Source organism: Lycium ferocissimum, chromosome 7, assembly GCF_029784015.1.
Source record: "Lycium ferocissimum isolate CSIRO_LF1 chromosome 7, AGI_CSIRO_Lferr_CH_V1, whole genome shotgun sequence".
NCBI classification, from domain to species: domain Eukaryota; kingdom Viridiplantae; phylum Streptophyta; class Magnoliopsida; order Solanales; family Solanaceae; genus Lycium; species Lycium ferocissimum.
The window spans coordinates 35,732,804-35,760,261 of record NC_081348.1 but is presented as its reverse complement, the minus strand read 5'-3'; the positions used below and the strand labels follow the sequence as shown (position 1 = coordinate 35,760,261).

General features: G+C 35.9%; 3 protein-coding genes and 1 non-coding gene across 11 annotated transcripts; 2 read left to right on the top strand and 2 right to left on the bottom strand.

Moving 5' to 3' along the window:
• The first annotated feature begins 1,313 nt into the window (after positions 1-1,313).
• Positions 1,314-10,192, top strand: LOC132064667 (protein LNK1-like). 6 transcript variants are annotated; one of them, XM_059457736.1, is made up of 10 exons: positions 1,314-1,472; positions 2,196-2,304; positions 4,979-5,556; positions 5,742-6,081; positions 6,175-6,249; positions 6,449-6,494; positions 6,615-7,054; positions 7,928-8,076; positions 9,530-9,665; positions 9,745-10,192. In XM_059457736.1, the coding sequence occupies exons 2-10, from the start codon at positions 2,245-2,247 to the stop codon at positions 9,847-9,849; spliced, it is 1,929 nt and encodes a 642-aa protein (XP_059313719.1). In that variant the 5' UTR covers positions 1,314-1,472; positions 2,196-2,244; the 3' UTR covers positions 9,850-10,192. The 6 variants fall into 6 exon arrangements, with proteins under 6 accessions (XP_059313719.1, XP_059313718.1, XP_059313714.1 ...); XM_059457735.1 differs by having other exon boundaries at positions 6,449-6,506; XM_059457731.1 differs by having other exon boundaries at positions 6,449-7,054.
• A 2,051-nt stretch (positions 10,193-12,243) lies between these two features.
• LOC132064666 (uncharacterized) lies at positions 12,244-21,622 on the top strand. The gene is made up of 13 exons (XM_059457730.1): positions 12,244-12,652; positions 16,206-16,279; positions 16,522-16,605; positions 16,726-16,806; positions 17,228-17,308; positions 17,492-17,584; positions 18,076-18,255; positions 18,370-18,437; positions 18,759-18,810; positions 19,646-19,699; positions 19,786-19,878; positions 20,372-20,438; positions 21,072-21,622. The coding sequence occupies exons 1-13, from the start codon at positions 12,511-12,513 to the stop codon at positions 21,161-21,163; spliced, it is 1,161 nt and encodes a 386-aa protein (XP_059313713.1). The 5' UTR covers positions 12,244-12,510; the 3' UTR covers positions 21,164-21,622.
• A 1,263-nt stretch (positions 21,623-22,885) lies between these two features.
• TRNAV-UAC (transfer RNA valine (anticodon UAC)) lies at positions 22,886-22,958 on the bottom strand. The gene has a single exon. It is a non-coding gene; the product is annotated as a tRNA-Val (tRNA).
• Positions 22,959-23,349: 391 nt separating this feature from the next.
• Positions 23,350-26,433, bottom strand: LOC132064664 (uncharacterized CRM domain-containing protein At3g25440, chloroplastic). 3 transcript variants are annotated; one of them, XM_059457728.1, is made up of 5 exons: positions 26,276-26,433; positions 25,385-25,856; positions 24,481-24,882; positions 24,170-24,367; positions 23,350-24,079 (listed from the first exon to the last, which is right to left on the bottom strand). In XM_059457728.1, exons 1-4 carry the CDS (start codon positions 26,356-26,358, stop codon positions 24,242-24,244), a joined length of 1,083 nt encoding a protein of 360 aa, XP_059313711.1. In that variant the 5' UTR covers positions 26,359-26,433; the 3' UTR covers positions 23,350-24,079; positions 24,170-24,241. The 3 variants fall into 3 exon arrangements, with proteins under 3 accessions (XP_059313711.1, XP_059313710.1, XP_059313712.1); XM_059457727.1 differs by having other exon boundaries at positions 23,350-24,068; XM_059457729.1 differs by having other exon boundaries at positions 23,350-24,068; positions 24,174-24,367.
• Positions 26,434-27,458: the final 1,025 nt, after the last annotated feature.

Genomic DNA, 27,458 nt, shown 5'->3' with positions numbered 1-27,458 from the left:
TATTATGACATATGTCCACGTAAAGATAAAAAAATAATAAGAAAAGAGTACAAGTTATATAGCTTTTTAAAAAAAGCATTCATTGATTTGTTGTACAATTTTTAAAGCTGCAGACAAAGCATGGGAAGCTGTGTTCGTCCTCCTTCTATGCTTATATATAATAGAAATATATATATATATATATATATATTTTTTTTTTTTTTTGGTTGAGAAGATGTGCATATATTCTCTGTTTTTGCAATCATTTGAGAAATATAACAAGGAGTAAAAAACAGATCTTATTTAATCGTTCTTTTTAGAAATTTTTATTATTGTACACATGAAAAATTCAAAATTTAAAAATAAAAATCTGCAATGAAGGCTAACAAGCGGGAACGTTACACAGGATATTGTGCAATTAACCCCCCGGAACGTAGTACAAGTTCCGCAAAAAATAGAACTTAAAATCTTAAATTGAATAAACTATAAATATATATAATTGAAATACATTTAGAATTGTATCAAATTCAAAACAAAAATATACACAAAAAATTAGTTTAAATGCCGGGACATAATAATACACGTACTAAACAATTAAGTCACCTACTTTTCAATGGAGTATTAGAAAACAATTTAGTTGATAAGTTAGTTTTCCTACATATGGACAGTACACAATTATTTAATGAAATATATGAAAAGAAACATAGTAGATGGACAACACAAAGTTTAAGCATACTCGACGTTAAAGCTTCTCACTTTATCAAGAGTTTTCTAAACGATTCTCAACTTCAAAAAAATTGATCTACATCCACTAATCAAGTAAGTTAAGTATGATAGATTGGTAGTTATACAAAAATCAAATAAATACAAGTGCTTCGCCGCCCACAAATTCTTTCTAGTTGAATCCACTAAACATGCTCCTGATAGGTATTAAAGTAAACAGTTGTTACATTTTTTAAAAAAGAAAACCCAATGAGTCATCATCCCAAAAACGTTAAATTAATCTGATAACCACTATTATTAACCCCTCTGTCATGAATTAGTGCCGTATAGCAAGAAATAAAATATTGGAATAATTGCTGTTTAAGCAAAGCAATCGCATATTTTATATTATAACGCCAAGCAAGGCCTTCAATTAGACACGTGTCAGTTTTTTCCTGACGTGGACCAATCGGGTCAATGAAACGGATCGTATCTCGAGCCTCACTCTCAACCACGAATTCTGATACCCACTCTCTAAGAGCTGTGACCGCAAATTTGATCCGCGTTGCCACGTGGCATGCACGCCTGACACTTGTTCAATAAAATATAATAAAAAAATATTAATTTTATTTTTTTTCAAAGCAAACAAAGCTGTTCTCTTTGTCTCTCTCTATACCTTTCTCTCTCTATCTAGAAACTACGAGATTTGTGTTTTTGAGCATCAAATTAGGGTTTTACAGTGTCCTTGTGCCGTTAAAATACTGATTTTCCGGTGACTTATTGGTTTTCAGGTGAGTTTGCCGGCAGGATCTTCTGTAAACTGATATTTGCTTCGTTATTCTTTATTGGCTTGTTACTAAATGAACTTCAAGGATAATATTTTACAGCTTATGAACTGATTGAAGATTTTTTTTTTTTGGGATCAATTTACTAGCTCAAGGTTGTAATTTGTAGACTTTTTTACTGCTTTTTTATTACTCCCTCTGTCCCAATTTATGTGATGCAGTTCAGATTTCGAGAGTGAAACAAGAAAATTTTTGATTGCGATTTATTCCTATGCCCTTTGAATATTATAAATTGTTAATTATTATGATTTGTGACTTATACTACTTTTTATGTAGTTTCTAGATATGTAAATTATTTTTCAAAAAACTTGAAGATTGTATGTCTGAATTTACGGTCAAAATAAAGTAGTTTGACTCACGAAATCTGAGCTGTATCGCATAAATTGGACAGAGGAAGTAATATTTTTCTGCTTATGAACTGATTTAAGCCAAAAAAAAAAGTCAATTTACTACCTCAAGGTTGTAATTTATAGATTTTTTTTTTATTGCTTTTTAATTACTTGATTCATGTTCTTCAAATTTTGAAGCTTTGAGAAATTTGCGTGAAATAATTTTTGTTCTCTCAGGAAGATTGTATATTTAGGATGCTTACTGGAAAATGATTATCTTCAATTGCTTCTAATGCTTTATTTTCCCCATTTTTTGATATGGCTGATTTGTTGAATGGAGATAAAGGGAGGATTTGGGATTTGAATATGAAATCTGATCAGTGTGTTGCATGTGGATTGAGTGCTGGTTGAACTACTCAAAAGTAATGTCAGATCTGCAGTTATACGAGGTAAGATTTTCTACTTTCTGATGGGTATATTTTTATTATTTGATGCCATTTTGATATGTGCTGTACTCTGCTTACTGGCTAGCAAGTGGGTACATTGAATTTGCCTTAATTTGGTGTACGATGGAGATGAGAATCATGTCAGTCTGTAGATGTTTCCTTTGATGATACATGATCGGGGAAATGGAGAAGTTGGATACTTGGAACCCAATGAATGTCATAAATATGTAAATAGTTGGCTTTCCTTACCATTTAATTCTGCTAACTGTAATTTTATTAGAGGAAAGTAGACATTATCAAATGCTGTACATGAAATTCAATTTGTCTTAACCATTATCATAATTTGGTGGAGTGTATCTCTGCTAACTGAAGATTGGTATTTTTTTACTGGCTAAAAGTCCAAAGATTTGGATACTCATGAGTTTACTGAGCCAAAAGGCCAGAGTAGCTGGAGTAATGGAATTGTATTGTATCTTTATTCTTTTGGTGTAAAGAAAACTGTATAGAGGAGGTAGATTATCTGGTAGATTTCTTAGGAGCCCTGTAAATCTGTTTTTTTTCTTTTCTTTTCTTTCTCTCTGTTGAACTCTGTTTTTCTGGAGGTGGCCAGCATACCTGTAATGCTGGGGAATACAATAGTACCAGTTTCAAAAATCAAAAAAAAAAAAAAAAAAGGGGGGGCGGGGGGCGGGGAAGGCCAGAGTAGCTGGAGTACAGTATTTACCTCTGTACTTTTTACATAGGTCCATGTGAAAAAAAAAGTATGAAAATGAGTAAATGAGAAGTCATTATCTCTGTGGACTAGTTAGACGAACAGCATTTGATGTGACATTTTTTCTGTCCTTTTTCAAATAAGTTATTTGCTTCTTTTGTTGAATAGACCATGAAGTCATGGAACATATCTCTGCTTTTGAAATTCATTACTCTTCACCTATTTGACCATGGAGTCATAAAATGAAGATATAACAAAGTTAGAGCCGTCTTCTTTTGTCTCCTGTTAATGCCTGCAAAGTTTGAGGTTGGCATAATTTGTGAATACAAGAAAACATGTATTAATTCCTTAAATGAGTCGGAAGATATACCCCTGGAGATCCCTGCAAGTGCTGTTTCTTGTTGGCCGGAACTTCTGAACAATATAAATGTGAAGGTTTCAGGGTATAGGTCGTGGAGATGCGCCCCAAAGAATCTCTAAAGAGAAATATTATTGGCCAACCAGTGAAAAATGTGGAGCATTTACTGCTATTATGTAAATAGTCCTAGATAAGAATGTTTCTGTTAGATTTTATTTTTGATTGGTCGGATACATAACATGCTCTTGAAACAAAAGTACAAACCGGATGCACGATATCAAGTGGTAAGGACTGCAAGACCCTAGCTAGTGATGTGTAGGTTAGGCACACGTCACGAGTTAAAACAGTGCTGCAGAGAAAAAGCATGATGTTTAAGTGGAGAAAGGTAGAGGGGCGGACTCATTATCCACTGAGTTCGAACCATGTGCCACCTGCCTTCGGGGATTTCTCGATTATCAAAAAGAAAAAGATGCATGTCTATAGGATACGAGTGTGGCTAATACTCTGTATTGAAGGGAAACTGAGGAAAAGCTTATGAAGGGGCTATTTCTAGCAAACCCTAGATGTTGTTGAAAAGTATATGAAAACTAGACGGCAAAATATCATTAATCATATAAAGGTTGGGAAATCTGTGAAGGTTTTCCAAGTCCTACTTATAAGAAAAAAGACCGTAAGAGCTATAATAATGTACAAGCTGGAGTTCCTGATTCTTCTTGATTGAGAAATTAACTAAAGAAAACAAGAGAAGTCCTAAAATAATTAGGAAACAAGCACCTGCCAATAAGAAAAACCAGTAAGATAACTACTGTTTTTTGTTTTTCTGCTAATAAAAACCCAGTAAGATGATAAAGTCAGATAAGAAGACTGCTAAACTACCTAAGAACTAACAGTTACTGCAGCATTAAGAGTTACTTTTATTCCCATCAGTTCCTGCATCATCAATAGACTATATTGAATTCTTCTGTTAGCCTTACTATGGCGACAAAGCTAATGTTGCTACCCTTATAAAGAGGTATACAGTAAATAATGCTGCGGGTGCAGCATTATCTTCTTCATCATCCTCCATTTCCCATTATTTAGATTAGAGGTACCACACATTTTGTCAAACAATGTCGTCCTTTTTCCTCAGCTGATCTGCTTGCCTAATCAATTATCTTTCATGCTTTGTGAGTATCTTAGATTCTCTCTCCTCAACAACAAGTAATAAGAGCACAATTAGCGGAGAGTTAGGTGTTTTCTTCTCATTTTCGTGGGCAAAGTTATTCCCTTTCGTATTAAAAAAAAGGGTTACTCCTTACTGATACTTATAGAAGGATGCACATACTTGGTGGAATAGTCACAGGCTTAGTCAGCACCATTATGTTAAAGTTTCTGTCATCTCAGTAAGCTACCTTTGCTTCATTTGTAACCTCATTTTTTGGTCAGTTCGGTGAATATTAGCTAGTTCCTTTGGTGATTTTTACCTATATCCTTGTAAGAGACAAAGAGCATTCTACCTTTATCTGTGCTTCTCATATTACAATATTTATATTCTATGTTGAGTCGCTCATTTTATGGAAGTATCCTCTGCAGTTATTACAGCTAAAATTCTTTAACTGGTGTTCCAGCTTGATGATATATCTTGGGAAGAGTTCTGCCACAATGATGATCATATAGTGCCACATCAAAATAGTGGACGCACCAATGAATCGTTCTCCCAGAATGATAGCTGTAAGAAGCCCCGCCATGAAGTACTTGGTTTAACAAGTAATTTAGGTGATCAATCTGCCGGTAAATATGCTAATCAGCAAAATGAGCAAGCATTGAGTAATAGAAGCCCCAAAATGCCAGAAAAGGACTCGTGGGGCGATGCACCTGATGGTGCATTCTCTTCTACACGTGAAAAACCCAAAGTCAAAGAAGTTCCAAGTTTACCATCTGAAAATACCAGGATATCAAATCGTTGCATCAAGAGTAATAATATAGACTCCATTGAGAGCGAGTCCTGTCCCAATGGTCGCACTCTGGATGACAAGAGTGTTGCTGTGGGGGAAAACTCATATAGCTATCCACTTGGTTCCATTTCTCAGGCTGATGATGATCTCAGTTTTCTTGACAATAGTTGTGAGGATAAAGACTCTAATGATCTTTTCTATTATAGCTGGCCTGAGATAGAGAACTTTGAAGATGTTGACAGGATGTTCAGGTAATTGCTTTCGTTATTCAGTCAAATGGACTTAAGTCATACTCATTTTATCCTTTTAAGGGGGTAAGATGTGAACAGAATTTGCAAAAATAATTGTAGCCATAATATCTATGTCATCTTTTAGTGTGAATATAGATAAAACGAATAGTATATTTAAAAACACTAAATATTGTAATGTGTTTCAGGAGTTGTGATTCGACATTTGGATTTGGACCTGGTAGTGAAGATGACCTGGGTTGGCTTTCATCATCAGATGTTATTGAAGGATCTGGAGATGGATTGACGTCTGGTTTTAAGTTTCCATGTCCAGCATCGAGTGCGCTTGGAAGTACGTATGCAAGTCATGACACTTCAAAGCCAAAGGAAACAAACATTTCAACTAACAATTCTGGCACTGAAAATCAATCACTTGGCTATAATGGCAGTTCGTTGTCCTCCGAGAAAAATGAATCTGTAAATCTGAGTCATTTGTCTTTTTTAAATGGATCAAGTGATTTGGAGTGCAAGTTAGTACCTGACAAGAAGGTAATATTACTCAGCTTCTGTGTATATCGATTTTCTTATCTTTAAAATCATATAGTGCATCAGCTTACCTGAAATGTGGTTGTTTTGGAGAAGGCTGAGCTACATGGTGGTGGAGTCCAGGTCGAGGTTGCATCTAACAACCAGCCAAGAAGCAACAATAATGTAGTGGTGAGTAAAGAATGGATGGATAGCTCCAATTTAGGCGCATTCTTCGTCTTCGAATTTTAGTGCGAGGATGAAGGAACAGTTCCTGAGTTTCTGGATGATAATGTGTTTGGATACCTTAGCTATTTTATTACATGCATTGATCCTGATGTTAACAATTGTTCCTCCTATTTTTAATTTTCTTATGGTGTCTTTTTTACAGAATAGTATGCAAAAGAAACACTCCAAGCACCAGAATCGATCTGAGGGTAAAAGAAAATGTGATTATCTAGAAAATGACGATACACTCAATTACACTGATAGCCTTCCAGAAGAGAAAAAACTGCTTTCTGGGGCTGCAAGCACTCAAGTGAATTTCACTTCTGCAGGTGTGCTGCAGCAAAAGCAAGCCCAAGTACCTGATTTTGGCTGCTTGGGTGGTAGCTTCTCTTACATGCATTCAGATTACGGTCATTCAGATGGAAGTGTTCTCCATCCAACTTTACCAATTTTAAAATATGAAAGCAACGGTCTCGTGTCTCTTTCCCCCAAAGACTCCTATGCATCAAACCAGGTACAGTCCATGGAGGGCTCTCCTGATCCTTCCTTTCAGGTGGCTGCTATGACAAGAAATGAGAAGGTGGAGAAGTTACTCCTCCAGTCCGGAGTTAAGGTTGAAAATAACCGTGATCTTGAAGGGGTTGGCATGGGAACTCCAGCAGAATTAGGATCGTCAGTTGTACAGGAGTGCACTTCTATAGATTCTCGGTTGGATGAAATTTCGGAAGAAGCAGCTAGTTTTCATCAGCTTCAACGTGTCATGGAACAGGTAGTCAGTCCCACTATGAAGTTTACTGTGTTATGATCTTCATGTTCTTTGATGATGAGCTTATTAAGAGTTTAAGCTGCAAAAGAGTTAATTCAACTTTGCATATCTGACATACTCTTATATGCATGTTCGAGGTAGCAGATATTATCTTGATCTGGTATCTTATTATATCAAAAAACATTTCATGTCCCTATACATCGTATATTCCAGAGTATTTCATCTTACTATAGTTGAAGTGGGATGCAGTATGATTTGCTACTACACTCTTAGGGCTCGTTTGGTTCCGAAACAACTTATCCCGGGATAGGTTATCCCGGGATTAGTTATTCCACCCTCAAGGTGGGATAAAATAAGGCTACAATCCCGGGATAACTAATCCCGGGATTAGTTATTCCGAATTTTTATTCCAACCAAACATGGGGTAAGGAGGCACTAAAATTTTATCCCGGGATTATTTTTGCTTATCCTTCACACCAAACGACCCCTTATAGCTTCCAAAATACTTCAAGGGCCTGTTCCGATTTTTTAGAAAGTTGTGATATAGAAGTTGCACACTTGTAGTTTTGTGCATACTTCAGGCTGATCTTTTCCGTGCATGTCACTGTTGCAAGAGGTAAGCAAATGATCGCTTTATTTAGGCTGTTGCATACTTCATCAACAGGCTGCAGTCATATTTTGGCTCTTTATGCAGAGACCATCCTGCATGTGACATATGTTTTTAAGTGTTATCTGGTAATTGTTCATTTGTTGGTCCAGAACACTTTGTCTAGAATGGGCCTGTTAGCAAATGTGCTAAAAGCGGGTCTTAAATGTTATGGCTGTAGCTGAAATTGACTTCTTGGTATTTACCTCTTTGTAAATTTTGTGGTTTAGTTGGATATAAGGACAAAGCTATGTATAAGGGATAGTTTGTACCGGTTGGCTCGGAGTGCTGAACAAAGGCATAGACATGCTAATCCCAATAATGGCTTTGGAGATGATGGAGGTACCAGCGGACCACTGATTAGCGAGGGAACAAACGAGTATGGATCTGTTCTCAATATCTACAGTTATATGTATTAGCTTCTGCATAGCTCATTGTCTTGGTTCTCTCATATTACTTCTCCTATACTGCTTTTTTGTTTTGTTAATTAATCATCTGGTATTAGTTTATATAGTTGATTGTTTGCTTAATTTGCATCATTGTTGAGCTTGGCTTTACATAGTTCACCGATGGCATGTTCAGCGTGTGGTTGAATACTTGCCCAACTTTAAGTAGTAGCATGCTTGATTTAAGTCTAGTGCTTCTATATAGTTGTTTGTCCATTGAATTATATTTTGCTACGGAAGAGCTTATCTATACAAGTTTATTCGTTGAGATTAGCCACTGATCAGGGTGAAATTAATAGTACGGAGTGGAATTGTACTAGTATTACACATCTATATAAAAAGAAATTGTACTAGTTCTACACGTAGAAGATCTATAATGAAAACCAAAGAAAACAACTAAAAGGGAAGTTTGAATGATTGCTTGCTCTTAATGCCTATGTAATGTAGGTAATATTCTATTCTAAAGGATAAGTGCAACAGATAAACATAAAATAAATCTAGAGATACGAACGAATAACAAGAGATAGTTGTTCCAATAGTGGTTTCCAAACATTGCAGCTCCTGTTGGTGATAGGCCGGCAGATGATCTCCTCCACTATCTTCCTGCTCTCTTCCTAAAATGAGCGGAAGCAGGTTTTTCTGTGCAGAAATAATCGCTTGAGTAGAGAGATTGGGTTGATCTTATACTTAATAAACTGTACAGGAAGACTGTGATACTGGAACAGAAAATTGATGTTTGCTGAACAGTTCTTAATTAGTTTCTAGGGCCATCTACTAGTAGTCAATAGCTCTGGAACAACATTCTTCTTGAATGCTCAAAATTTTGGTGCTAAGGATATGATCTTTAAACTATTAGTGTTTTCACTTCTAGCTACAAGTCCTGAAAGGTGACAAGTCTGGATTTAGTTCACATATTTAGCAGCAGAACCGAGGATTTAGCTCAGTAAAGAGTTGGTATATTCAATATACAACTGTACAATGTAAATGTGGTACATAAAGTTATATATAAAAAAATTGATAGTTATAATTCGCTATATCAATTGTAGAATGTAAATGCGTACATAAACTTACCTATAAAAAATTGATGACATGTATTAGTTTTATGCATGACATGTATCCCAATTGACGGACGGTACTGCAGGAGCATATGTTTTCTGCAAATATGTTGGTTGTTTTTCATTTAATAGTCATTGATTTATCAAAAAACAGTTTATGCACGACCATACTGAGTTAGGAAGAACTGGGATAATATGTCAACTCGAAGAACATTATTAATAGCAAATTGTGGCATCAGTTCTGGTGCTGCTGCACATGTAACAAATTCTTTTTCTTTTTTGTTTCGACATCACCTTTTGGTCAGTAACGTTTAATGGGTTGTATTTTCAGTTGCACAGGATACATAGACATCGAAACAGACACAAATCCTATCGATCGATCTATTGCACATTTGCTATTCCACAGGCCTTCAGATTCATCTATTACCCCTGCCCGCGATTCCTCGACTTTGAAATCGCCTTCCATGGTAAGCTTTTCTTATTATCTATATTCATGTTTAACTGTCTGCTGCATCAAACCTTATTCTGCAAAGAATCAATGTGCAGATTCATGGGTCGTTGTCTAACGCACCAGTGATGAGCGACAACTTGATCTCTCATGGACAAAGTGCACCTCAAACAGATAGAGAAGTTGCTGATCATTCACTATAACTATTTACGAAGCAAATGCTGCTGTCCACTTTCAATTTGTGAGGGGCTCACGTGCACAAATTATCAAAATCTCTTACGAGGAACCTTTATGTTTTCAATGTTTATCAGTGACCGGTTTCTGGTGCATGTGACAACATATCCTTGTATGAGTTTTCACAATTAAGTTATTATTAGTTCCCTCTATCACACCTCCGGTAACTGTAACCCTTCCAAACTCGGAAGGCATACTCAAACAACCTTTCCTGTGTATACGTAGATCGAGCCAACTGACTCTTTTTGTTGTCTGTAAGTAGATAATACCTGGAAATTTTCCATATACTGATGTTTGCAAAGTCTTGAAGTAGCTCATGGACCTGTTCCTTTGTTTTTGTTGGATCCTTGCCCTTGTCCCCCTTAAAGCTAATTCAAAATATCATTCACCATGGTATTGCCCCTACGCAATTTAACCCAATTGCAATACAAGAAAGATTATTTTCAGATGCGTTACGTTTAATCATTTCTGAGCACATCTACATTTTAGAATCACGAATTAAATCCAAAAGAGCTGCATGCATCAAATTGTGGTCAGTTGTATCTAATGTTAAAAGAGTCTACTCTTTTTCAATTTCGTTCAAGTTGTTTAGAATGCGTTTGCAGTAGCGACGAGGTCAACTAAGAACAATGCACAACTAATTAGCGTCAATACGGGTTCTTTTTCTCTACCTAGTGTTGTTCCTCCCTAAGTCCTAAAGCATTTTACTCATTGATGTTCAACAAAGTTTTGTCTGAAGCAGTTAAAAGTGAGGAGAGCCATATGGATAGACCACTTCTGGTCAGTAAAGGTTGGTTCATTTGCTTCCTTCAAATTGGTCTGAATATATATAGTTGGAACATTTTTTTTATGCACCAGCATAAAATATAAACATTTTGTTCACACATAAACAGTACGATAGAGAGAGGGCTGAGCCGAGTGGTGACCGGTACTTCAGTAGTACTTATTCTAAACAGCAGCTGCTCATGTGTTTTTGTCAACAAAAGCTGGCTGGTGAGATGTAGCGTAATGGGAAGAAGGCTTGGCTGGGCAATGTGGCCAAACAAAGGCACCCATAGCGAATTTTCGCTTGTTAGCCAAGTCCCCCTTAGCAGGTAAACCATATTCAGCAAGAAGTTTGTCAATCATCCACTCCGGCATGTGCTGATAGTCCTCTTTCGTGTACCTTGGGTAGTGCAGAGGCATTTGGAAGTAGTTTACACCACTCTTTTTCTTGCTATCCATCACGTTCTATCTCGTCAGTAGTGAATGCTGGAACTATGATACTTAATTGGCTGATTTTTGAGTAAATGTGAAAGTCATGTTATATAAGCATGTCAAATATCACAAGGATGGAGTGATGTACCTTCTCGTGCTCATCCATTAATTGGCACCTCGTGTGCTATCAATCTTGAAAAATCATGTATATCGGCTTGTGTGTGTCCATGCGGGAAAGCGGGTAAAAGGTAGCTAAGCCTAAAAGTGTATCGAGTCATGAGTTGATTTCTCAATGTTCTTGTAGTATACGCATTGGACTTGTACAATTCTTTCTATGCGTTAGCACAGCCAATGAGAATCGACTTAAAGTTTATTGCATGTCCTCTGTCTCATCTGAAAAAAGATCTCGCACTTTTAAGAATCAATTCAAGAAATTCTCAAGATTTTTTTTTTTTTTTTTAAAAAAGGAACAAGGTTTCTTATGAAATGACTAAACAAACCATATCAAGGGTTTCGTGAGTGAGAAACAATTATTATTCGAGTAAGAATATTAAGATGTAATAACATTTGTGCTTTCACTTTCAATGTATCTAAATGTTTTTAACTGGACGTGAAGGTTAAGAAAGAAAGATATTCTAATCTCTGTACATATAGTAACATTTATGTAACCCAATGACTTCTCCCATATGCATTTCAAATATATCATAATATTTATATGAATATAAAAATTTATTATTAAAGATAACATATATATAGAATTTAAATTATAAATTATTTTTAAATTTAGTGGTTCTTTTTTAAAATAGTAAAAGTAAATTAGGAACACAGAGAATTGGTACTAAGAGAGTACCGGGTCGTTTGGCAGACGGTATAAGGCAGAATATACTGGTATAAAACTATACCACAATCTTGGATAATATTATCCTATTTCACAGATGATATAACTAATACCAAGCATATGCTTTGGATTTTACATGGTATATCCTACCTTTAATTCAATGAACCAAACAAAGAATAAGTATTAAATAAGTCTCAAGACTATAATTCCAGCATAACTTTATTCGCGTAACAAACGACCACTACTAGTATTAATTTAGGCCGATCCAGTTGGCAGCTAGTCAAAGGAAATAGTACTAGTACATATCAATATCAATGTGGACGCGTTGACCAGCTGACCATTGCCTCAATACTGCTAATATCAAAACAAATCTTTGAATCCAAAGAATCTGTTACTGCCTATATATTTATAGTAAAATAAAAACGTGGGGCGCCCATGTAATTTAGCCCCGGCCCAATCGTTAAACCCAAAGACAACGATTTTCTTCGCCGGCGCCGGCGGTTCAACACATCTGAATCGGAGACAACATCTAAGCATTCTAGAATTAGGTTTGTTCTGTGTTGTTGTAAAAGTTTGGTTATGAAATAAGGTGGAAATGGAGAGAGTATTTAGTAAGCTTCGAAATTTGGACGCTTACCCTAAAATCAATGAGGATTTCTATAACCGTACCCTTTCCGGTGGTATTGTTACCCTTGTCGCCTCCCTTATTATGCTTGTTCTCTTCGTCAATGAGTTAGGTATGCTTTCCTACATTCTCATCTCGAAATTTCGTTTTTTTTTTTAATTGATTTATTGAATAGAAAATGACAGTAAAAGGGAATGGATTTAAAGGATTTGTATAGTCCGCCCTAATTAGTTTTGGATCGAGGTGTTGTTGATTTATTCATTTTGTTTCCGGTGGCCCTTGAAATGAGATTGGTACGTGTTTATTGTATTGTGTTGATCCGTTTCATGGAATCTTTTCCTAGGCTAAGATAAATTGAGAACCAAGGTTCACTACAAGAAAGAAGCATTTACCAAATTTTTTTATGTTGCCATAGATAGACTATTGTTGCAAAAAATACTTTGGGCAACAACATTTTTTTTGTTGTTACATAAACTTTTCCCATGGGCTGTTATTGCAACGACGTGCAATAACCTGTTTGTTAACAATCAATACTATGACAACAAAATTAAATTGTTTGGCAACAAAAAAAAAGTTCATTTTTTAAAGATTCATCATATATGCCAACAATAAAACTAAGTTGTTGCTAAATATTGAATTTTGCCAACTATATTATTTTTGTTGCCAAAAAAGCTGTTGCCATTTCTGTACTTTCTTGTAGTGGTTATTGTGGATAAAGGAGAGGAAATTATTACCTTTTGGCTACGGGTTCATCTGAACTCATAAAGTTCGACGTGGAGTGTGTGTGTGTGTGTATATATAAGAAAACCCTACTAAAATCGTAATAACTATTATATGTGAACCTATAATTTTAAAGGAACGATAAGTTCAACGGCTGAGAAATTGAACCTATTAAATTTAAATCCTGGATCCGTCTCTGCTCCTGGATGGATAAAAATGATTTTGTAGAATGTAAATACAGGATATTCTCGTAGATTGTAGTGATGGAATGATATTACATCATTATTGAGTTTTGAGTGGTAAGTAAGAGAAAGGATCTTCTTATTGAGTATGGATCAGTTTTGCATCAAGAAGGACTGAAGAACATAAATCACTTTTAGTTGGTGGTGATTGGTTTTAATGAGATTGGCAAATTGTATCCCACTTGCTGAGCAATTTTGGAACTTGTTTTTGAGCATGTTTAGGGCCAATTGGTTGATAACGCTATCAGTGAAAGATCTTTTCTGCTTCTAGATGGGTTATAACTGCGGTAAAGAAAGATCTGAGTAAGATTTGGAGAACTAATCCAGCATGTCCATGTTGGGTGTTACGGAAGGAAAGTGATCAGAGATGTTTTGAGGGCAAAGTCATAGCTGTACATATTATATAGGTTTTTATGTGTAGTGGCATCTGGTGCTGGTTAGAAGACGTATTCGAGAGAAGTATGCTGATAGACTTCGTTAGCTCATTACATCATTGATATTTTGTACAAGGGGATCCCTTTTTTTTTTTAATTCTCAATGCCTACTTAGGCGTCATTTGTTTTCATTAAGATTAAGACGTCTGAATCTGAATGCACATCTGAATGATTAAGATGTTGTCTCTAAATACGAACCGAATGATTAAGGCTCGTTTGTTTTTCAACACGAATGTACGAGAACATATTTATTTAAACAAAATAAATATACAATTCAAATAAAAAAGTAACTAAATAAAAATTTAATAAAATAAAAATATTATTTGACAAAAAAATGAAACATTTATGTTCGCTAGTGATGGTGGAGATGCTTTGTAGTGGTGGTGAGTGGGGTAAGTGTGTGGTGGTGGGTTAGGTGGGGTATGGGTGGTGGGTGGTGGTGGTGGTGTGGTGGGTCTGGGGTAAGGTGGTGGTGAGGGGAGTGGTTGGGGGTAAGGTAGGTGGGTGGTTGGGGTGGGGGGGGTTAGGATGGTGTTGGTGGTGAGTAGGGAGGGAGGGATGGTGGTGGTGGTGGGGTGAGTCGTGGTGGTGTGTTGGTGAGGGTGGTGATGGTGGGTGGGTTGTTGGGGTGAGGGTGGTAGGGGGTGGGGGTTTGGGTGGTGATGGTGGGGGTGGGCGGGTGGGTTGTTGGGGGTTGGGGTGGTGTTGCTGGTGAGTGGAGGTGTTGGGGTGGAGCCGGTGGTAAAAATTATTCATAAAAAAAGTACCTCTTAATGATGTTCAGACTTTGTTCAAGATCTTAATGATTAAGACCTATTCAGACCAAATAAGTTGTTAGATCTTAATGTAAACAAATGCACTTAATGGTATAAGGTCTGAACCATTCAGATTCAGACCTCCATTAAGTGCAAACAAATGAGGCCTTAGTGCTTTGTAGCCTATATAATTAATACTTTGGCTTGCTTGCAAAAAAAAATAAAAATAAAAAGAAAGAGTGGCTTACTTATGTGAGTGTACATTATGATGACGTGCATATGCTTTGCACCAGTTTGGTGATTCAGAACAGTTAAATCTGAATTATCAACCCTTTTTTTTTTTTTTAATTAAAAAGATGCAACTATCATTTGGAAGTACGTTGGGCACTGGCTGGAGTATTTTCAAGTAATCAAGTTTTAAGTGATGAAAAGGATTGGAAGTCTTCCACAAAGAGAAAGTTTATTCTAAGGATTTAGGGATTGTAGTCTCAAGGTTTTAGGGATTACCACCCACTCAGCTTTAAGCTCAAGAACTTTTTGATAGCTGTGAACTTAAGATTCAATGGTCAGCTCATGTCATAGATACATGGATAGCAGTTTCTGACAACTCTGTATGTAGATGTTCTCTTTTTTTTTTTTGTTTTTTTTTTTTGTTTTTTTTTGTTTATGCATCTGATTGCTGCTTATATTTGTTGGGCCGTTGGTACTTTGATTATTTTATTTATCTATAGTAGTTAATGCTCCTTTATTCCCGGACTGTTCTACCATGACTTTCTCGCTTTTGGTATTCGTGTTATCATATTGTTTTCGATATGCTTGGCCCTATTTGACCTTTTGTCTTGTTTTCCTCTTATCTTCCTCTCTTCTCCTCTCTTGAGCCGAGGGTCTTTCGGAAACAGCCGCCCTACCTTTCAAGGTGGGGGTTAGGTCTGCGTACACTCTACCCTCCCCAGACCCCACATGGTGGGATTATACTGGGCTTGTTGTTGTTGTTGCTGGGACCTTTCACTTTTTGGGATGAACTGCTGCTTTTGGAATAAACATGCTAGTAAGCCTGGTGGGAGTTCAACGATTTTTTTTTGATAAGAACAGAGTCTTATAGAATTTGCAAAGGTGTTATTGTCCCTATTAAAAGAAATATTTCATTTGCATCTACTATTGTTTCATATGTGTAAGTGCTTTAGTAACTGATTTTATTCATAGATTTTTTCCTCGGTTTAATCTTTGTTTGGAAGTTTTTCTGATTCTCTAAAAATACGAATTTTTTCTTTAAAATCTTGCCATGGTTTATAGTTTGCTCTAGATTTTGTGCTTGAAGATCTTACTTATTTTGTTAATTGACTGCTGAAGTCAAAAAACGTATATCACAGCATAGCTACAAATTAATGTTCATATGGTCAATATAACTGCTCCATGGCTACTTCAATGGGTGGACATTCCCCTGTTCACATATTTAATTTTATGACAACCAGAATTTCTTGTTCATTGATCTTTTTCCAACTCTTGATTTGCAGGATTATATATCCACAGTTATACTGAAACACAGCTTGTAGTAGATACTTCAAGGGGAGGAAAATTACATATACACGTAAATTTCGCTGCCTTCTTAAGATGTCAAATCAGCATAATATATGATCTCCGAGAGCGTTTTTATCCCTGTATTTTTCAAAATTTTATGCTTTCTATGAGAATGTTGATTTTAACTTTGGCAGACGTAATAGCTAAAAGTGTCTTTTCGGACCAGTATACTTCAGAAAAATCTTCCTGTGAAATTTTGATTTTTCTGTAATTGTATATGTAGACTTAATGTATCTTTTGTTCTTCAAGCAGTTTGATATCACTTTTCCAGCTGTTCCATGTTCAGTGCTCAGTCTTGATGCCAGGGATATTAGTGGAGAAGAACATTTTGACATAGTATGTGATCCACATATTCTTAGTTTTTTTTTTTTTTTGCTTCTACTGTAATCATTACGTCACTCTGTCTTTTTGTTCTCAAAAACTCATTTTCTTTTTTTCACTTAAAATAACTTGCAGCGACATGATATATTCAAAAAGAGGATTGACTCCCATGGTTCTGTTATTGAAGTGAAACAAGATGGAATTGGTGCTCCTAAGGTTTGTTGGCGATTGATACTATATGTTTTGCAGTATTCCTCTGCTTATTTATGTACTTATTTAAATATGAAGGCCCACACATTCATGAATGTCTTGGAATATTCCTCTGCTTATTAGTCCATATGATTCTTATATGGATTTCCACCCGGATATAATAGACTCTGCTGCATTTTTTATGGTGTCAGCTAACCTAATGTTTTAGAGAATAGTGATGCCTCATTATGAGTTAATTCCTTGGTGATATCTAATGTCCTTCAATGGGTCTTGTAGCGAAGGGTAAGCATGCTCTGTTAGCATGGTGATTGAGATATCTGATTGTTCTCTTTGTTTTGTTCTGGTTTAGATTTACTGTTTGCTTATACTTCACTAACCGCGTTGTGTTTTCTCTTTCGGTCTCTCTCTTCTAATTGTTCCTGTGTAGATTGAGAGGCCTTTACAGAGACATGGTGGCAGACTTGAGCACAATGAAACATACTGTGGGTCATGCTTTGGTGCAGAAACGGTACTTTTCCAACTTCAGCTAGGCTTCTCTATTCTTTCCTTCAATTAGCTTAGGTAGTTGCTGGTTTTTAATTCCAGACTGGTGAACATGAACTCTTGTTTAAAGATTACCAATTTATCCCTCGTAAGAACATAGTGTCACTGACAACATTCCATATATTTTACATTTCCATGTCTTTTGCAGGCAGATGATCAATGTTGTAATTCATGTGAAGAAGTTCGTGAAGCATATCGAAAGAGAGGCTGGGGGATGACAAATCCAGATTTAATCGACCAGGTTTACATTCATGCTCACTTTTCTAGCTGAAATACAATATATTAAATACATTTAAACAGAATAGGTGCATTCAATTGCTAGTTGACTATTATTAGCATGTGGCTGTTGACTTCTAACACAGAAAAAACAATTGTTGACAAATTGGTTAATTTAGTGTTATCAAGTCATTGACAATCATATTTCAACCAGTTTCTTTTGTATTAGCTTGTTGCTTCAGCACTCCGTGAGGGGTTTGGGGGAAGCTGGAGACATTTTAATTAAATATCAAAAGGGAGTATGCAGTATTATTGTTCAGCACAATATAGTGTGAAGTTAGAAGTTTTTATTTCGCATAGCGGAAAGGATGAATAAAAGCGGTCGTGCTAATAGTTGTATTGTATATATTCCTGGCAGAAGTATATTGACTCGGAATTAATGTTACTAACCTACTTACTCTTCAGCGGTCAATTATTTTTTTAACTTGTGATTTTATTTGATATTTTAATTTGTAGTGTAAAAGGGAAGGTTTTGTCCAAAAGATCAAGGATGAAGAAGGTGAAGGATGTAACATCCATGGATCTCTAGAGGTTAATAAAGTGGCTGGAAATTTTCACTTTGCCGCTGGCAAAAGCTTTCACCAGTCAAGCTTTCAACTCTTCGAATTGATTTCCTTACAATCGGATACTTATAATGTAAGATGCCTTCTATAATAATTTACTCATAAAAATAAATTGTCATCTCTTAGTAATTTGATATGTTTAGAAATCTTTGCTTACATTCAATTAACTTTTTCTTATGTCATGCAGATAAGTCACAGGGTAAATAAGTTAGCATTTGGCGAGTCTATTCCTGGAGTTGTAAATCCACTTGATGGGTAATTTCTTACTCTCTGCAGACTCTGCTTTGTATCCCCGTGTGCTCCTCTCTACAGGTCAAGGTTAACTTGCAGTTACCTGGTTATTGTGAAGTTTAACATGCATTTTGCTGACTTATATGTCAAATCCATGTAATTGCAATTTGGCACATTTGTCTTTCTTTCTTGCTGTACAACTATATTTATTGTATTTTCTCTGTGTCTATCACATATCCTCCCTCCTTTTCCACCCTCTCTTTGGGGAAAAGGAAAAATGGAGAACCTAGTATTTCCATTCTGTCTATCTTTTGCCTAAGAAATTTTGGTTCTATTACTTTTTAGGGTTCAATGGACGCAGGAAGCACAGAGTGGAGTGTATCAGTACTTTCTCAAAGTAAGAGTTTGTGGACATAACATTTGTCCTTTCTGTATCCTGATTAACATGCATATATGTAAGCTTTATAAATATGCATCTGATGTCGGAAACTGGCGCGATGCAGAGAAGGAAATAAAGGAAATTAAGTTAACATAATTAAAGGGAAAAGAAGGACCTGTACAGGAGAAGCATGGCAACTCAAAACTGTAAATATGAAGTTTCTATGAAGCCAAGACACTCCCTTTTAAGTGTAGGTAAAGCTGTGGTGGGATTCAGAAAAATGTAAACAATTTTAGTACTTTACAAAAAAAGTTCCACGGGGCTGAATATGTCTCAGTCGGAAGCCTTAGTCTAAGTCCAAAAAGTGCTCACTAAATCTATGGTAATTGCGTCATTGTTACGGTATTTAATTGTAAATCATTAGTTAACCCCTAGGATGTCAATCTTGGTTGCTATGTCCAGCACGAGCTTGGGGCTTGGCTATTTCTGTTAATACAAGCTTAATTTACTGATAAAAAAAGTCAATTTGAGTTGCTTTTGAGGGGAAAAAAGTTTCTAAAGAAAATAAATAAGGATTAAGCAAAATAGAGGTACTGAAATTAAAAAGAACTCATTGTCATGCTTCATGATCCGGAATTTTGTCTTGCCAGGGACAAAACATTACATTGAACACGAACACCAATTGTTGCATCATTCCACTTAAGTACAGAGAAAACCAAAACTGCGCACAACATATGAATCTTCTACATATACTTGTGATTTAAATGGGAATTAATTGGCAAGAATCAAACTTTGTGTTTGTATCAAAGTTGAGAAAATAAGAATTTGCTCAACGCGTTTGCTGGTGTTTCAGGTGGTCCCTACAATATATAAAGGTTATAGAGGCCGTACTATTGATTCTAATCAGGTATTTTTAAAACCATATTTAGATGAACATTTTTTCTTGGCATTTTTTTCAATCCTCCTAATATGAAAGACACTGGTTATGTATAGTTCTCAGTGACTGAGCATTTCAAGAGTTCAGAAATGGGTCTTTTCCAATCAATTACAGGAGTTTACTTCTTTTATGATCTCTCTCCAATCAAGGTGAAATCTTCCATCCATTTTCCCCTTTATTCCTCTTTCTGTTATATTTTTTAATTATATAAGTAGAGGTCGAAGTGATGGATTTAACTTTTTGGGGGGTTTTGGGGGGGGGGGGGGGGGGGGGGGGTGGTTGGGGGCTTCCCTTCTTTATGATATCATTTAGGTATCCCAATTTGACTGTAATCTCTATCATGAACATGCTAGCATGAAGTGAAAACTTCCCATGGGACTACTAGATATTTGAAATATGGTTCAATGCCAAAAGTAGCACTAGAAGGGATGTATGGTAGGGCCCATGCGAGTTCAAATCTTGCTGTACTAAGTCTGGTATTTAAGTGATCAGGAGTTGCGTGGTGGACCTATTATCAAGTCAAGTTTTAGCCGGAAATTGCCTACTTTTGGGTATTAAAAAAAAAAAGAAGAATCTTGAAAAATGATTAAATTTGCAGTGGAGCAAGATGGGTTATTCTTCCATTTTGGTTTCTTGTTGCAGGTGACTTTCACGGAGGAGCATGTGTCGTTCCTTCATTTCCTCACCAATGTTTGTGCAATTATTGGAGGTAACTCACTCTCAGTTATTAGTATTCAGCTGATCTTTCTTGTATTAATTTGACTTATGATTGTTAAAGAATTATCTCATTCTACGACTTCCAAAGGGAGTCAGAATAGAGGGAAACTAGACAGTTGGAAGATCTCTGTTATGCTGCTCAAGAGAGACTTTCCCTCTTTCCAAAGTGCAATCTGGAACTTTTTCAAGCTCCAGATATCAGTTTTCCCATCAGTGTGAAATCATGCTTGATTTGCCGTAAGCTTGATTGAGTTAACGTTGCTTTCTGCAGTCTCTTTTGTATAAATTGTCAAAATGGTAAATCTTAAAAAGGGAATATGTAGTTATCTTTCTTTGGCGCAATTTTTCTCTTCTAGTGAAATCGGTGATTTAGCAGTATATAAGCTCCGGTAACACTTCATTACTAGTAGGGTGTTAAACAGAATTCTGTCCACAACTTTGTTTATCCAAATTTTGCTTCCCGTTTCATTTCGAATCAACAGCATTTAAGTTGTTGCCCTGGTCAACCAAGCGGTGAACATTCATTTTTCTAGATTACTTGTATGAGGAATATTCTTTGCTTCTCTATATTTATTTCTTACAACCTATAGGATACTTACAGCATCATCCTTGTCCTTTCATTCAGGTGTCTTCACAGTTGCTGGAATAGTAGATGCATTTATTTACCACAGTCAAAAGGCCATAAAGAAGAAAGTGGAACTCGGGAAGTTTGGTTAATGACACTACTGCAAGCTAGTGCTTCATCGTAGTACTGGATGCTTGTTCATTTCTCCCTGTTTTGGCCCTTCTGATGGTTTTCCTTTGGTTATTTATTATGTATAAGCTTTCCAACAAAAAGGAAGACATATGCATCAGTTCATGGGGTAAAATACATTCAGAAGGGCAGAACTCCACAACCACAGAATATGACTAACTTCTCTAATTCCTGCTTCATTTCATTCTCATTTTGCTCCATATTTCGCCTGTAAGTTAGATGATTTTGGGTCTTGTTCAAAGGAGAGAAATGATCTTTTCTATAGCTTGGGTTGCATGTGACATGCTGAGTGTTTCCCCAGGAACAGAGTAAATTGTAATTTTGTGTGTTACGAATTGACTTGTGCCAGTGGACCACCACATTGATTGTATACTTTAAGATGACAAAACATTAGCCTGAATGTTAGCTGCATTGTAGGGCCATTGATTTGCTCCGCTAAATGTGATATTATGGTAAAAGTACTACTTTTTGGGTATGTTTAGTCGTGCAACTCAGCAGTGGCATCACTTCCCGTGGGAAGAAATACTACCTGTCACCAGTCAAATCGGTTCTCTACTATTACTGGAGCGACGTGAATACTTCCATTCAAATTGTTTCTCCTGGGTTTACATAAGAAAAGAACATTGGCCCATTGCTCCATTTTGAGGCACACCGCGTTAGAGAGTTCCCATTGTTCCATTTTGGGGCACACCGTGTTAGAGAGTTCATACTGCCTAAACGAAGTTGGGTAGTTGCTGTCTTGCACGTTTGTCACCTCACAAAATTGTGGTGGGTGGGTAAGCTTTTCAACTTTATCGGTACAACTGAATTGATCAGGCGATGATCAGTCACTGCTGAGCGTTAAATGTCGAGAACGTGTGCGCATTTGCTTCACATTTCTGATTTAATTGCGTTTACGGATGTGAGGAAACCAAAATGATGAGGATGAGATACTAGAAGGATGGGTGACAAAAACATAAAATGAAGAACAAAGAGGTAGCCAAGTACAGGTTGATAAAATCACTGAACTCTCTGAAGAAATGCTACGATAGAGTTTTGGCTTGTCGAAGTTTGTGATAGGTTGAAACTTTGATCAGAGGGATCTTCGTCATATTTCTCCATAATTTCTTTAGTAGCTCTGTACTAGATTGGCCAGCTCAGCGACTTCATGCACCGAGGATAATATTCTGTCAAAATCCTCAATGAAATAGAACCAACTTTAGTAACAGATGGCATCGGACAAAAGCATGATCTTTATGTAGCACACGGAGGTTTTCCATTCATAAAGATATTGAGGAAGAGCCTGTTTTGGAATCTCTATATGGCCAGCTTGTGCATAAAAGAGAGCAATATGCAGTTACTGATATTACAGTTATTGTTAATTTGCTCTATCATTTTCTTATCATATTACAGCTGTATGCTATGAGACATCTCTCTCTCTATATACCAAAAAAGAAATATACGATATCTGTCTCTCTTTTCTAACTTTTCAAGTCTAATCATAAGTGATTATACCTTAAAAATATAAACATCAAAAGAGAGGAAGAAATGTTTAAACATATAATGTGGGTCACTCTGACTTGGACATGGTAAAATTTGGTCCCATTTCGTCAATTTTACAAGAACTTCTTCATGATTTGGCTCATCCTTGCAAAATCGGGCACCAAAAAGAAAAGGAAAAAAAAACAAGGGTGCATAAAAACTGATGTTGCTGCCCAGGATCGAACTGGGGACCTTCAGTGTGTAAGACTGACGTGATAACCACTACACCACAACAACATCTTGACGTCATTCTCAACTGCTCAAGTGCTCGTAACAGTTGAAATAAAATTGGAGGATACATTCTTCACAACCTATATTTAAAGAAATCCGAATCCATTTAAACATGAAATTCATTGGAATAGGTCCGAAACCATAACTCATCTTTCCAATTCGGACTTGAAAAGAGCAAGAAATGAAAAACGAACAAATAATCCTTCGATAATTTTTTTTTTTTTGGTAAATAGCTCTGTTTCTGTCCGTAGTCACAGTACACTTTATGAGTAGTACCAATTAATATTCCAACTTAGGTTTAACTTTTTCTTTTTTTAAAAAAAAATAAAAATTAATAACTCCAGCACATCATGTTTCAAAGCCAACACATTTGCCTGTAGTAGTAAGTCAATAAATCTGCAAGAGAAACCCTTACCAAGGGGCAAGTTGTATTATCATATATACTACCGGAATACAAGGATGAATAATCAACCTGAAAACGAAGTTCAAGGAGATGGCAACATTGGCCATCAAAGGACCCACACCTTTAAAGCTTCAAACTGATTGCAAAACTAAAGCATAACAGTTTAAAGCGTAAGTTGCTTTTGGACTGCTTGTTACCATGAACTCTTCGCACTGTAACACTAAGCAATATACTTAGAACGGACAGTCCAGAGCTCACAGCTGAAGTTCTTCTGATAGCAACATATGACAAAATGAAGTTTAGACAGTCCCTTTGCTTTTCACTGACAAGCCTTATTAGTTATTACCATCAAACCTCCCCGCCTGAACTCCTTCAGTCAATATAGACACTTTGTTGAACAATTCTGCTAACAGATATAGAGACAAAACTCTTTCATTTGAAGGAACATCCACTAATCTATCCAAGATTCAAGCTTGGTTTATCTGTGCAGTAAGCCGGAAGTCGCAATTGTGAACCTTATACCAAGCTTCGCTTGAGGATTGGAAAAAGGTTGTGCCTCAAGGCTATCTAACTTTCTCCCAGACATGATCAGATGAGAGTAAAAGTGAGATTCTACTCCTTTCATTCAACTTCTGAGGGGTTGAAAATCTAACTCAGCCTCTTTTTACCATGCAAGGTAAATGGTTCTTTCTCTTCCTCTTTCAGTTCCACTCCTACATCGCACCTTCAAGTGTTAGGTATAATCAAAATACACAATCAGCACTAAGCTTCACTAACAACTTTAAGTAATTAACAAACTAACGATTTGTATTACCTACCTTGAGCGGTAGAAAGATTTTGGAATTGCATGCACACCCTCAATAAATTTAACTTCAAACCTTTAGCTTCAACTCTTTTCTTCTTTTCTCTTCCGGGCAAGATATTCATGATACTCTACCAACTCTTTCTCCATTTTCTCGATAAATTGACTTGTATGCTCCAAGGATTGCTCATACCGATACTTCTCCAAGGCCTGAGATTTTACCAGACAATAGGATAAATCGCCTATTGAATATAAAATCCTTTTCATTTTCACATACAGGCTGATCCAAGAATGATCTCACAACAAAAAAATGCATACATTACCTTATCTTTAGATAGAGTATCTGGAGGAGACATAACATCTGGTTGAACATAATTCTTTCCACGATAAAATATTATGGTATTGTCTGGCTTAATGTCAATAACAATGCCTCTGCTTAACCGAGTCAGCTCTGCAGCATATTCATGAATCTGCCCAGGCTTGCAAGGCCTGCATACAACCTTAACTGTCTCATGTTTCTTCCAGTGAAGATGCATATTCAACACCACCCCTCCAAATACTCCTCGTCTCCCAACCGGTACATAATTTTTCTTTTTCTCACCAGTGCGCTTCAAGTAAAATTTCTCCTCTTCAGTTAAAATTTCAGGATCATGTGGTTCATCTGGAGCTTTAGGTACCTCAAAATTTCTCAATTTCTCAATCAACCAAGTTTCCTTTCGTTTTGCCTACAGTATACATGCAATAACCAACATAAAAAGTTAGATTTCATCTCTTCTTTTTCTTTATCATCAGCTAGGAACATTGCAGAAGAAAGTGAAGCAGTTTTTGCAAACACGCGAAAGCTTTACTGACCTGATATACATACATGGATAAATAATTCTCAAAGATATCAGAACCAGAAATTAGAGCAAGCAAGATAGTGATGTGATAAAACATAATGGCATGCCAATTTTCATTTTATTCAAAGAAGAAGAAAAATATCACTATCCCTCCTCCCCCAAAACAAAAATCTAAATTGTTCAAGAAAGCACCAATAGGAAAAAGGGACGAAAAGAAAAAAGAAATACGGCACAGACATGAGCTTACTCACACAAATAAGTCATGATAACAGATACCAATATACAATTCAAATGTTTGGTGATTTAAACGGGAAAAATTACTATATAGAGGCAAACTATTATATTCAGCATATCTTAAACATGGATATCATCACCCTTAATGACTGACCTTGTCAAGTTTGTATCTGATCCTAACTTCAGGATTTGGGGATCTCATTTTCTTCTTTGCCTTCAGTCTGTAAAATCTGAGTTCATTCAATTTTGCCTTTTTAGACATTTTAAACTTCTTCACGGCACGCTTTGCCTTTGTCTGATCAACTCTTTTTTTGGTTTCTTGAGCAAATCTAAATCTGACAACACCTTTCTCTGTATTCAGCTCCATCGATGGACTAGAGAACCGCTTAGCATGGAGCCATTTCAAAATGATTTCACGAGGCCTGGAAGTTATTGAACTTGGGAATAGCAAAGTGTTCATTGCAGGATCTTGACACGGTAATCTAGGAATTGATCTCATTTGGTGATAGTTTCTGGAAATTGAGGAGTTGCCATGACTAAGAAATCTCACAAAGAAAGTTGCTTCAGGCAAATACACACGATTTAAGACACTTGGTCCAGAGTGACAAAACATAAGAGGAGATTCCCTGCATTAAACAAAACCAATCAGCGATTACTTACAAATGCTTTTCAAAATCTAAAAGAAAATGTAAAAAATACTTTTCATCAATTCGTAACAACGTTTAGCATCGGCCAAAGATGATACTGTTAAATAACCTCAAATCAAACTGTTAATTAACTTCTTTTTTTTTTTTTTTTTTTGTGTATTGATGACTCATTCTAATTAAGAGAAAATAGATTCACATTTCCATTTGACAAATCCAAAAATTTGGAGTAAGAATGAAATTTTCAATCCAGCTTAGAAAAACTATATGATGATTCCTATGACTTTGTCGAAATTGTGGTTAGTTGATTGAGAGAGGGTCATTAGCTTAAATATATTAAGAGGAAGAGTCGTAGCCAGTAATTAAAAAGGCTAGGTAGGAAAGTGGGTGTAAATGTGTACCTTGAGACGACAGAATGACTGAATATGAAGCTCCGAAACTTGAGGGAAGAGCTTTTCAAGCGTTTGTTTATTGAAAACATCATCTTCACAGCGGCGAATTCTCAGCCGCTCTCGATTTACCCTCAGCTGCTGAATTTTTGACCCGCCAAATGCACGAGCCCGCTCCAACAATTATGGGTGGGTCCCCCTTTACAATTGGGCTTCTAGATTGGGTCTAATGCCAAAGCCCATCAACAATTATTAATGGAAATAATTGGTAAATAAACCCTTTTAACCGGGTTAATTGATTTTGTAGTCCTTTATAAATTCATTTTTACTAGACGGCTTATGCCCGTGCTGCGCACGGGCCCAACACTTTAAATTATAGTGCATTTATGTGTATGTAGTTGTCTTTGAATAGTGATTATATATATATATATATAGAGAGAGAGAGTGTCTATGTTATGTTTAAAACATGATTAATATAACATTGTAGTTTGTCCTCCGTATCTAAAATTTTATTATATTAATGTTTACTACGAATACAAAATCAGCAAATTTATTGATATTTTTTAAAAGAAAAGACTTGTTGTAGAAATTGATTTTCTATTTAAACAAAGAAATATTATTTTTTAATTGTTGGTAAATATTCTCGGTTTAGCTCATTTTATTGTCATGTTGTCTTTTGCATTAAATTCTATCTTATTTTAAAATATAAATATTTTAAGTATATTTAGTGAACATAATAACTTGATTTTGTCAATATGGGATACTATGTTCAAAACACGATTAATATAACATTGTAGTTTGTGCTCCGTATTTAAAACTTTATTATATTAGTGTTTGCTACGAATACGCATGGTGTTTAATATGGGGCCCATATTTTTTTTAACATCGTTTGTTTTTTAAATATGGGATTCACTTTTTTTTCAATATTGCTTGATTTTGTTAATATGGGTTCACTTTTTTTTAAAAAAGTTTGGATGTGGTGGTACTTTTTTTTTAATTGGATGGTGTTTAATATGGGGCCCTTTTTTTTTTTTTTTTTTTTTTTTTTTTATATATATATATATATCTATGTTCTAAAACACGATTGATATAACATTGTAATTTGTGCTCCGTATCTAAAACTTTATTATATTAGTGTTTGTTAAAAATACAAAGTTTGCACTCTTTTTTTTTGACATTGTTTATTTTTTTAATA